The 12,726-nt window shown below is 35.8% G+C and overlaps 1 protein-coding gene across 2 annotated transcripts in view; it reads left to right on the top strand.

Annotated features, from left to right (window-relative positions):
- The first annotated feature begins 702 nt into the window (after positions 1 to 702).
- The window catches only part of EED (embryonic ectoderm development), a 31,290-nt gene continuing 19,266 nt past the window's right edge, over positions 703 to 12,726 (top strand). Inside the window, exons 1-6 of one of the 2 annotated variants that reach the window (XM_008589140.1) lie at positions 703 to 927; positions 5,502 to 5,654; positions 8,001 to 8,093; positions 10,338 to 10,403; positions 11,473 to 11,598; positions 12,313 to 12,394. In XM_008589140.1, coding sequence (XP_008587362.1) covers positions 814 to 927; positions 5,502 to 5,654; positions 8,001 to 8,093; positions 10,338 to 10,403; positions 11,473 to 11,598; positions 12,313 to 12,394 — 634 coding nt within the window. In that variant the 5' untranslated portion in view covers positions 703 to 813. The remainder of the gene's footprint in view (positions 928 to 5,501; positions 5,655 to 8,000; positions 8,094 to 10,337; positions 10,404 to 11,472; positions 11,599 to 12,312; positions 12,395 to 12,726) is intronic. The other variant, XM_008589139.1, reaches the window with a different exon arrangement.

Here is a 12,726-nt window from a genome sequence, read left to right as displayed (position 1 = left end):
TTACCGGCCAGCCACCGCAGATAAAAAACAAAAAATTAAAAGGGGGGAGGGGAGACTGTACTTTGTTTTTTGTCAACATTCTCCTTTTCCTGCTGCTCATTCAGTTACACGGCTTAATGATCCATCTAACAAATCTACTAAGGCTCAGCAATATATTTTGCACCTGTCAGGAGCCCAGATATGGTAACAGAGACAAATATGTTGGTGAAGTATTAACAATTTTGTTGTCTTCCCCTAAAAATTTAGTGTATCTGATATGCAAAAAATTTTTTTTAAATTAAAAAAAAATAACAAACCCAAAATTTGTCCGTCGTTTAAGTCTCACACTCTCATACATAGATGGAGATTACCACTGATTATATAAAAATTATAGGAGGCCATTATTTTGGACTAAGTTCCTGCACTAGGTCCCAAAAGAACAGAGTAGAAATCAAAATGGAGTCACCCCTGCTAAGTTCCCTGTCACTTAGGCTGTGATCTACCTTACAAAGTCAGGAGATCTGCTTTAATCCTTACACAAAAGAGATAGCCTGAAGTAACCTGATTTTATTTTTCTATTGTTCTGTCTTCTTGTCCCCACCTTACAAGGAAAGTAACTTTGGGGCTGGCCAGTTAGTTCAGTTGGATAGAGCAGGATGTAGTAACACCAAGGTCAAGGGTTCATATCTCCTCTTCTGGCTGATATGAGAGACTGTTGCGGGAGGTGGCGGCGGCAGCGGCAGCTTTGCGGCAAGCTCCGGCCGGGCTTGCTTGACGGCGGTGTGGCGGAGGCCCCGCCCGAGGCGGCAGGAACCTGGAGGGAGGCGGAGGAATATGTCCGAGAGGGAAGTGCCGACAGCGCCGGCGGGAATAGACATGCCTGCAGCTAAGAAGCAGAAGCTGAGCAGCGACGAGAACAGCAACCCGGACCTCTCTGGAGATGAGAATGTGAGTGCAGCCCTGAGCAGTCGTGGGGACTCTGGAGTGGAAGTTTTAAGTTCTTTTAAAACTAGACGCGGGGGCGGGCGGCTGCTGTGGGGGGAGGGAGAGGTGTCACCCTCTACTCAGGAAAACGCGGGCGTGCAGGAGAAAATCGAACTTGTCTCTGTGCGGATTTTGAGCCGGGGCCAAGGGCAAGCAGAAACTTGGCCGAGAGTGGTTTAAGTGATTTTGTGGGTCTGAGAGGTCTGCTTCTGGGACTTCTGCGTGTGAATGGGGCGTGTTTGGGGCCTTGGGGAGATTTAGAGGAGAGTGCACATCTGAGATTCCAGTAGTTTAAAAGGCATGTTAGAGATTTTTCTAAGAAATTTGGAGGGAGGGGGCAGTTTGTTAGGGACTCTTTTAGAAGAGTTTGGGGGCCGTGTCACTCTTAGACCCCTTAGAATCTTCAGGATGGAAAGTATAGATTTTCTACTTAATGGGTTTGGGTGACTTTTTAAAAGGGGGTTTTGTGTCTGCTCCTGTCCTGTCCGTGGAGACGGAGTGTGCCTTAGCGTCGCCTTTTCTGTAGGAGTAGCAGAATTGAGAGGGTCGGCTTCTAACTTGGAGGGGGAACAACCTTTGAGGAAGAAATGTGAGGGGATGGATTCAGCTTTGAAAGTTGTTACTTAAGGTAAAGGGGACGACCTGGAAGACTTTAGGCAACGGTGGTAAAGGCAGGTGTACTAGGCGTGGGCTCGTGGCTTCGGCAACTGTGAGGCGTTTTGGAATGAGATTTTTTTTAAAGCTCTGAATGGATATGGTAATCAACTAGTCCCGACAGTTAACCCAACTGTGTTTAAGAGACTCGGCAGCAGTAACCGAATTGACATTAGTAACTTTTCAGTTTTATGTTATAAGTAGATATCCAATAACGTCAGCGAAATGCCGTGACAATTCATTCAAAGATATTACTCCAAAATGTGAACACTTTTCTCCCGATATATGGCAACAACTTCTGAATGTCTTTTTTAATCCTTTAAGTGTTTTAGAAGAGTGGTGTTATGTTCTTAATTTTCTGAATTTGGCTAGTTTCAGGAATAAATGTTAAATCTCACACATTCAATTCCTAAGTTCTACATCATAAACACTGACCGAAGCACATATGTGGCATGGTGTCATGACAGAGATTTTCACTGAAGAGAAGAGAAAGGATTCTTTTTGCAGAGAGAAGAAAGGTATTTTGGGGATTGTTAGTTTGTGGGATCCTGGACTTGGGTCTTAAATGTTACTGTAAATCTTTTTTTTTCTTGCTGTTTGTGCTCCCCAATCTCACTGTGTATGATGGCCTAGAATTTTTGGTCCTCTTCATGCCTGTCCTTGGAGCCTTTTAATTTTATTTCTGCCTTTTCTTTAATTTCTCTAGGCAGATTAGACTAGCAATAAAGAGCACAGATGCTGTATTCAGGTATTAGGTTAAAATCCCCACTCTACTAACTGGTTGTTTGACCATGAGCAACGTAGTTGAACTAGTTGCCTCAGTTTTTTACTTTTAAAATGAAGATAATGGTATTTACCTCAGGGGGTATTGGTGAGGATTAAATAAGATAATATAAGTAACAGGCTTAGAAGAGTGCTTTCAGTGCCCTAATGAATCCTGTGGAGTCTTTTCAGAATGACATTTTTAAATGCACAAAATATAGGTATATAAGGTTACAAGCAAAATAAATTACAAAATTGTAAAATACGTTATAAAAATATTTTAAAAACAAATTTTCTAGATGTAGTAATATATGTGCTTTAAGTAACAAGATCTGTAGCAAGTAGCAGTGGGTCTGATAGTAGTGATGGACATAAAAAAATTTTCCAGATCTTCAGCAAGTACAAAGATACAAAAATACCTGATTTCTATTGGTGACAAAGTCACAACTGCAGTAACATTAGTATGTATGTTGCGTATATTATAATAGAAGGAAGTGTTAAATTTCAGTTAAAGGTGGTGAAAATTAAGATGCAATTTTTTTTTTTTAACAGGCCCTCTGAATTCCATCCAAGGACCCTGATCTAGGATGTAGGTTAGGGAAGGCAGTACGGAACACTGTATAAAAGTGAGTTCAGAAAAAACTGACAAGGGCAGTGGTTTTACTCTTGAGGGAGCTGAATAATGACAAAAGAAGGGCAAAGGCAGGTGGGGGAAGAATGTGTTTTTGAGTTGGAATTAAAGTAACCTGAGCAGTTGCTACTGTTTAAGTGAGTCAAAGAATTGAAAGGACTTGTTTTAAATTCATTGTATATATTATCTGCCATTTGATCAGTCTTTTTAAGCTTATATGACTACAGAGTAGTTAGCTTTTGGAAGAGTACTAATGCGTTGCCTTGGTACTAAGATCAGAGGGCTGAATCTGGAGACTTGTCTTTTGCTTATGTTACCTGTGGCAAGATTAGGTACAAATTACTATTTCTGTGTCTATTTCTTTGTTGGGCAAATAAAGGCAATAGTACCCCATCTGTTGTACAGTATCATCCTGTATTTTGAGGAAGGGCTAGGGTGAAAGTCAGCCAGTACACATATTAGATACTCAGCAACGATTTGATTTTGTGACTATATTACCTTTCCATTTGATTCTGTCTTGATTTGCCTTTGGAGGAGATAGGTAAATTAAGTGATCAGAGTGGAATATGTAGTGTGCCCTCTGATTGATAGTGTTTTGTGTGGCCTCTTTATTGACAGTTCATTGTTTAGCCAGAAGGTAAAGAAGCTGGTGTATAAATGTCTAAGAGTTTTAATTATTTTATTTCTCTAAAAGGTAATTTTTTAGGAAAAAAGGTAAGTGAACACGTGTTAAAAATGTTATTTTACTCTCACGAGGGAACCAGGCAAATGTTTATAACTGGTTGACTCAGAAAAGTCAAAATTATACAAATTTATATGGAGTAAAGGAATGTAGAGATGAATTGCATATGGAAACATTTTTTTCCATTGAGTGGAATAGAAGACATTTTGAACCTCTACTGTGGAGAGAAAATTTGCGTGTCTGTCAGTTGTCTAAAAAGAGTTGTACGGTAGCTCAAAGACAATGAAGAGGGCTATAATCTGAAAATTTGGAAGGGTGTGCTATAAATAATGCCATAGTTTTTCATTGAGACACACAATTGTTTTCTACACTCGATCTTGACTATGTAAATACAACTGAAAGATGGGGAGAAATAAGGAGAGAGAAAAACTGGGATTTCAATCTAGGAACCCACCTTTAAAATTTTACATTTTCTGTTTCTACAAAGACTAATTACATTTACATTAAATTACATTAAAAAAATTTTTTTGAGCACCTGCTGTGTGCCGCGTATTCACTTTATTCCTATTTTGTCTAGATAATTAGTATACTGCAGAATAGTGTGTTTTTTTAAAAAGCATTTCATTTTAGAGCCATTTGAAGTTTTGAACACCGCAAAGAACTGTATAATACCATATTGTTTTTAAGTGAATTAATATGATTTTTTTTTATATGCCTTTTGACACTCTAGTTAATTTTTAACCTCCTGTAATATCATAAAACCAGCTTTAGGAAGCAATAATTTAGAAATAGCCCCTAAGGCAGTGTTTCCTAGACTGTGTTCTAACAGATGTTAATAGGCAGGCACTGCATGGAAAAAAGGCTTCCTCTGGAATGAATTTAGTAACTACTGCCCTAAGGTCATATGTTTAAATAAATCTCTTTATTCCAAAGAAGACATTGGAATCCATAATCAGAGGAGGCAGTGAAATCCTCTTCTGAGATTAAAGGGCCATTAATATATCTTCTGGACTGGAGATAAAGTATAAATTAGGAGAAATTTCAAGGTTTCCTGCAGTCATTTCTGTATTTGGAAGGATTTTACTTTAACTATGGAGTTTCTGTAGTTGTTAATAGATGAGTCTTACTATTAATTTAGAGCTATGAGGCAGATTTCACTTGTAAATAGCACTAAATATTTAGGACTTAAAAAATTCTTAATGGTTTGTGTTATAAATAAGCAGAATTTGAATAGCAGGTTTTTTAAAACATCTAAAGTAGGAAAATGCTTGTTAAACTACATCTAAAGTAGGAAGTTCCTGCCTCAAATGGCCACCCACTCCCACGCTCCAAACTGAGCAACAGCCAGATGAATTATGAAGACATGTAGATCAGTCAGATTTAGGAGTCACAGCTTTGGGTTTGAATACCAGCCAGCAACCCTTACAGCAAGAGACCAGTTAGGCTTTCTTAACAGCATTTCCTTATCTAATAATACCTTCTGTGAAGAGCTGTGAAGATTAAATGATCCAGTGTATTAAAGTGGCTGACACAGACCAGTACCTTATTATTTAAAGACAAGATTACTTTTCTGTTATCATTCTGATCAGTATTTTTTTTTTCACTTTTGCTGTAATATAAAATATCTACAAAAATTCTAGTCCGTAGCTAGTTTACTTTTTATCCTTATTTGGAAGCAAGAATAAATTTTTCCATTTTTTGCAGAAATATCTTCATTTAGTTCAGTTAGCATCATCCCAGTACACAGTCATTTGGTGCTAAATACAGTTTTGCTATTTCATGTAATTTTTCCCAATTTACTGCTTACAGGATGATGCTGTCAGTATAGAAAGTGGTACAAACACTGAACGCCCTGATACACCTACAAATACGCCAAATGCACCTGGAAGGAAAAGTTGGGGAAAGGGAAAATGGAAGTCAAAGAAATGCAAATATTCTTTCAAATGTGTAAATAGTCTCAAGGTATGTGCAAAGAAGACAGAACCTGTGGGTTGAGTGCTAGGCTTCAGCATTATTTCTCAGCAGTACACATTTTATACTCAAGATACTCTGTCAAGTTTAAAATATTTAAAGTTACAGTGTTTTGAAGTTCTTTTTGGTAATTCAGGCTGTGTATTTATTATAATCCATCCCATGTTTTTTTTTTTTTGTTGTTGTTGTTCTCTTTTGTTGTTTTAATTTAAATGTGTAACACTGAATATTGCAGACTGGTTTGTTTTACTTTTTGTATTAAGTAAAAGATTTTGAGAAATGTTACTCTTTATATGTTGGTAAAACTTAAAAAACATAAGCCACTTCTGGCACCAGTTATTAGAAAGAACTGAATGGGACTCATTAACTTTGAGTCACTGTAAATTGAAACAGATGTCTTATTTTGTACAGTTTTTGAAACTTTAACACTTGTTCTTTGTTTTATTTGTAATTGTTTTCAGAGAAAAAGACATGAACTTTTAAAAACTTTTGTATTCAATATTTGGGGAAAACAAGGGGTTGTTTATTTAAATTACTGTTTCCTTGACTGGCTGGTTAGCTCAGTTTGTTAGAGTGTGGTGCTGTTAACACCAAGGTTGTCTGGGGTTTGATCCTTGTACCAGCCATCAAAGAAAAAAAAAACAAAACTACTGTGTCCTCAACGGTATTTTTATTTACTATACAAAAAGTATTACTGATGTTTGATTAAGATGTTTTCTTTTGGGCCGGCACGGTAGTGTGCTGTTAACACCAAGGTTGTCTGGGGTTTGATCCTTGTACCAGCCATCAAAGAAAAAAAAAAAAAACTACTGTGTCCTCAACGGTATTTTTATTTACTATACAAAAAGTATTACTGATGTTTGATTAAGATGTTTTCTTTTGGGCTGGCACGGTAGTGCGCCACTTGGGAGCGCGGTGGCGCTCCCGCTGAGGGTTCGGATCCCACATACAGACTGGTTCCCGCTCACTGGCTGAGCGAGGAGCGGGTGCAACACCGAGGGTTGCGATCCCGTTGCCGGTCCCGGTCCGGTACGGGCGCGACACTGAGGGTTGCGATCCGTTGCCGGACACGAAAAAAGACAAAAAGGAAAAAAAAAAAAGATGTTTTCTTTTATATATATATCCACTTTCTGTTTTTTTTAATTTGAGGTTATTTTTCCTATTCTGAGAAAAAATGTACATTACATTATCTCATACATATGTAAATTAAAACCTTTTCTAAATATCTAAATATACCCTTAGCTGAAGTTTTGGGAAAGCATAAGAAGCTATGGCCATATGACATTTTCCTTAGTGTCAAAAAATTTGGTGTTCAGTGTGTCTCATTATACCTCCATAAAAGGAGAGAAATTAATTTCAGCATATTAAAAAAGAAGGCAAAGTATCCATTATAGTTTAATGTTAATATTTACTTAGGTTAACCTATTACTTTTAAGTACTATATCTGGAAGATGTTTTAAACTACCATTTAAATATTTCAAAAGCCTAAAGCTGATGTTTTTCAAATGATAAAATAAAAGTTGTTACACTTTAAAAGTGAAAACAGTGCTTTAAAGTGAACATGAAAGTTAGTGTTAAATGCCAGGTTGTTAGTAAAATCCTAAAGCTGAAAAATAACTTGGTGAATAAAAGTGAATAATTGTTTTTTGTGTATCTCCTTATATATAGCCTCTTTATTAACTGTGAAGTTACAGTCCACCCTCGCCCCCCAGTATTCATTATAAAACCTCTTGGGATATTTTTCTTTTAAGACCCAAATCCAGGATTATTTAAAGTTGTTTCAACAGGACTAATAGAAAGCAATGATTTAAGTGGATTCTGTTACGTTTCACTTTACAAGGGAAAAATTAAGCCTAATAAAATTTAGCAAATGCCAAAGGAGATACATTACCTCTTGAAGGCCATTTGCTAGTTTCCTATTTCAGAACAATAAATTGTGTCCTTATGGCCCAAGAGGTTAAATATGTCTACCAAAATTATCTAGTATAAACTATACTAGCTTAGCGTAAACTAGTATAAACAATAATATGATTCAGAAGAATATGGTTGGGTTTAAGATAATAAAAGGCAAATATCAAAATGTTTTCATAGATAAGTAGACGTTACCTAACCTGTGGTTTAAGTATTTGATGGTTGTAAAAGTTGATCATACATGATATTTAAAATGTAAAAACTGGACTAGTAGATATCTTTTTAGTGTCAAAAGTCAGCTTATATATGATACACAAAATAATAGATTGCATTTTGGAAAAAAGTTAAAAGGGGCAAGTTTAGTTTACTGCCATTCTTTGGTTTCTAAGATATATTTATTTTTCTTATTTTATGATTATTTTATAGGAAGATCATAACCAGCCATTGTTTGGAGTTCAATTTAACTGGCACAGTAAAGAAGGAGATCCATTAGTGTTTGCAACTGTAGGAAGCAACAGAGTGAGTGTTCAGGGGTCTGTTTGACATTGGCTTGATTATTGAATTATCTAGTGTTAATATCACATTGAATCATTTGATATGATTTTCAAGTAAATTTTGTATAGCTGGTTAATTTTTTTTATATGAGAGTGAAGCTGTCTAAGAATTGTCAAATTAAAACTAGTATTTGTGACTGAAAATATGTCTTTATTTAATATATTTCTCCCAGTTGTTCATGAAACAGGTTTTATATTTATCTTTATCAGTATTTTGAGTGGTTGAAAGAATTGACTTTCCTTTTTTTGTAACGTTATTGTTATTTATTCAAATAGGAGAAGAAGTTTGTGGTTTTTAAAAATAATGTAATTAGTTGTTCTGTAAATAAAAGCATAAACCCAGGGAATTTCAATAGTTATTGAAAATATTTTAATTATTTGCAATAAACATTTGTTTGAGTTTGCTTTTAAGGAAGTCAGAAGTGTCTTGAACTGAGAGAAATGGGTGGAGAGAACCATGCTGGCACATTTAACATAAACCATTATTTAACTTTTTAGTTAAATGAGGTGCTGAACAGGTGGATTGCAAAGATTTGTTAATTCATTTCATTCACTTCTAAATGAGTGGAGAATAGGAAGATTCCCTAGTGCTTTTTAGGGAATTTGGAGAGTATTCTGTTAAAAGTTAAAATTACTTCAGGGAAAAATTGTCCTCTTAAGTCTTTATTAGCTAACATTCTAGTAATCTGTTTAGTACTGTTCTAGGAGTTAAGAGTAACAGCATAGAAATAGGTTGGTATATTCAGAGAAAGAAATATGGAGGAAATAGACTAATTGGATATGAGTTGATGATAAAAGTCACTTCCTCTACGCTCAACATACAGGGGAAACAGGTGAATCTGAGATGTTCCATCAATTACTTTGAGTAAAATAATATTTTATGCTTCTTAAGTAATTGTGCTAAGATTTTTAGAGAAATGCATGATTTTTAATGCACACTACTAGTTTCCTGTATTTATTTCTGTTTCATACTGTTCCTATTCTGTTCTCAGTCAAAATTAACTTTCAGTATTTTTTAAATGTTTGTATATTTCCAAGCTTTTTTTCTTTTCTAAAAGTTTGAGAATCGTAGGAATGCATATCCATTCACTCTGGGCTAGACCTTTCTATTCGTGTTTTCTAAATAGTCAAATTTAGCTTTATGTAGTTTTTCCTGGGCACTCTTTTAAGAAAGTTTTAATTACATTTTAGGCTCTGGTGCTTTTACTATTTGACAAAGTTATTGAAGTTCTGAGTATTTGAAAGTTAACATTGGTGTTTATAACAGAGGACAGCAAGGTTTTTTTGATGTTCAGCCAAACATAGGTTGTGTGATATGTAGCCTGCTTATAGTTTAGTTTCTAAATTCTTTGAAACAACAATTCACAGGAAACGTGGTGTAGTTTCAAGAAAATTTTGAGGGTTTTTTTGTAGTTGGGAACGTAGCCCATTAATTAATTCTGAATCCACTTTTAAGACATTACTGTAAACCTGTGATAATACATCACCATTTAGCCGTGGTAGTACCAGCATTGGTATAATCTATGCTTATTGTACAAATTGTGCATTATAAGCAATGTAATGCTTATTGCAGTGTTCTAGGCCAAGAAAAGAATCCGTATTCTCATTTAAAATGATATTGAAGGGTGTTATATAGTTTATTGAATTATAAAAAGACCTGCTCTTAGTATTTCTTTAAAGGGAAGAAAAAGGAAAACGTCACCTAGTTAGCAGCCTTATAAAGAATATTGTGAGAATATTAGAGGAAAGGGCCACTATACAGAGGAAAGTTAACGTTTGATTAGCCATATCCGTGAAAATAATTCATTATTAGACAAATTGTAGAATTTTTAAATGTGTAACTAAAACCTAAGTGATTTAAAACTACCCCAAAACTTTTTTATAATGAATTTAATTAAAGGGTGATAAACCACAATTCCTTTGGGGTTTCAGCATTATTCATTTTGAAGAGTTGGTGCAATTATGTGGATGAAATATATAAGTTTACAAGATTGGAAATAGAAACTGTTATTACTACAGTATTTATAATATCTGGATATTATATAAAACATGGACTTTATAATGGTTTCTTTAAATTGAAAGGAGCTATTTTAAAGCAATAGTTTCTGTAGTATCTTTAAGATATAATTATATCTTAAAACATGTTTAAAAGCTGAAGAGAATATGTTTCGATACCTGATGAAATATACTGTATTTTTGTTTCCATTAGGTTACCTTATATGAATGTCATTCACAAGGAGAAATCCGGTTGTTGCAATCTTATGTGGATGCTGATGTATCCTTTCCTGGGTTTTTGATATCTTTGGTCAAAGAAATTTATTTTCAATAAGTACACCATGACTATCCTAAATTGATTTCCTGAAGTTATTGTCCTTTCTTAACTTTAGCCAGTGCTATTCCTTCACTATCACTACCACCCAAGAGAATCCTGGTATCTAGTTTTCCCCAGTTTTAGAAATCTATTGTGGGGTGAACGTGGTGGTGGGTGCAAGTGGCTAGAGAGATGAGCATTAGAAATCCAGTAATAGAAAATGTTAGCAGAGACTAGCTAAACCCTTCTGTTTCTTTGACTTTGCCTAGGATTTTATCATTTCCTTGGCATTATAATGATGAACTTGAGTTAATCGGAAGCTCTGAAGCTGTGACAGGCAGTCGGGCAGTCATTCCGAGTACTCAATGAACAAAGCCTAGAGGGAAAAATTAAACGTGCAGTTTAGGAAATAAAATATTGCAAAACATGGGTTCATAAAGAAAAGGAAAAATTCAAAAAGCCAAGGGGTTAGAGCAGCTAAAGCTGCTAAGATATTTCTTCCAGATCCATTTGAAAAACTTAGTAAGCAAGACAAGGCAAAGACATTGTCTTCTCTAGATGATAAGGAAAGAAGTGACCTGTTGCCATATTGGGAAGCTCTCATGCAAAAATATGATGGAAAACTGAGTAGTCATTCATTTTTATTTAGGTATTTATAGTCAGAAATATAGGAATAGAGGAGTTGTTAGCAATCTACATCCTGTGTACTGGCCACCTTTTGGGGTTTTTGGTTTGTTTTTTACATAGTTTATCGGAACACAGCCTTCTCTATTTGTTTACATATTGTCTGTGGCTGTTTTGGCATTACAGTGATAGAGTTGAGAAGTTATACAAACAAATAACAAACAAAATAGATTGGAGGGACTGGTTTTGTTTGATTATTTGGCGTGGATTTTACACCTAAAATCATTGTATATATGTGGTTGTATAAAGAAAACTAAGAAATTTAGCAATTCTTTGGAGGTTTCTGTGAATTTTAATCATTGACATAATTATTTTTCAAAAACAATAATTCTTAACTATGGCATCCTAGGCTGATGAAAACTTTTACACTTGTGCGTGGACGTATGATAGCAATACAAGCCATCCTCTGCTAGCTGTAGCTGGATCTAGAGGCATAATTAGGATAATTAATCCCATAACAATGCAGTGTATAAAGGTGGGTTTTCTGGTTAAATTGTAGATCTTCTTTTGAATGTACACCTGTGAAAAGTTGTCATATTGAATTTGAAACTAATGGAATTGATGACTGTAAAATTTCTGATTTGTTTTGTACTTTGCTTATCACTTTCTTTAGATAAGTCTTTTGACTTTCGTCATATTTGGGTAATGTAAATTAAGGAATAAGTGGGAAAATGTTAATATTTGCAGTGTTTTCTTTTTAAATCATTTCCCTCCTTCGACCTTGCCTTGCTTTGGTTTGCTTTGGTTTGCTTTGGGAGTCTCTAAAGGAACAATAACTGAAGAGTGAGTTCATTTTCTAAAACTCCCAAACTGGGGGGTGTAGAGTTAAGAGCACCTTGTAATGAACTGAATGGTGAAGGCTGGGAAGTTGTTATGAAGACAAGTTTTACACATCACTTTAATCAGCTGTTTTTAACCCCGGGGGTACATTGGAATCACCTGAGGGTCTTTTAAACACTACCCATACCTGAGCCTCTGCTAATCCAAGCAAATCAGAATATCTGCAGGTGGGACTTCAGCATCTTTTTTTTTCTTCATGTTTGTTGGGTGATTTTAATATGCAGCCAAGGTTGAGAACCACTACTTTACGTGAAACTATTTTTCCATTCCCTTAAGATTTGTTGAAGAGAATTTATTGATTTGGGGATATGAAGCTTGAAATGTTTTAAATGTTTTAAATTTATTGTAGCACTATGTTGGCCATGGAAATGCTATCAATGAGCTGAAATTCCACCCAAGAGATCCAAATCTTCTCCTGTCAGTAAGTAAAGGTAAGAGAAGCAGGTGTTTCTAGTCCTACTTATTTGGGAATAATTTTTTCTAGGGGACAAATAGTGTTCGAAAGAAAAAAAATCCAAATTAGGGCCGGCCCGGTGGCGCACTGGATAGTGCGCCGCTTGGGAAGCGCGGTGGCGCTCCCACCCGAGGGTTCGGATCCCACGTACAGACCGGTTCCCGCTCACTGGCTGAGCGAGGCGCGGGGGCAACACCGAGGGTTGCAATCCCGTTGCTGGTCCCCGGTCCGGTACGGGGGCAACACTGAGGGTTGCGATCCGTTGCCGGACACGGAAAAAGACAAAAGGCAAAAAAAAAAAAAAAAAAA

Source organism: Galeopterus variegatus, unplaced genomic scaffold (genome assembly GCF_000696425.1).
Source record: "Galeopterus variegatus unplaced genomic scaffold, G_variegatus-3.0.2 Scaffold5246, whole genome shotgun sequence".
NCBI classification, from domain to species: Eukaryota; Metazoa; Chordata; class Mammalia; order Dermoptera; family Cynocephalidae; genus Galeopterus; species Galeopterus variegatus.
This window is presented reverse-complemented; position numbering and strand designations above follow the sequence as displayed.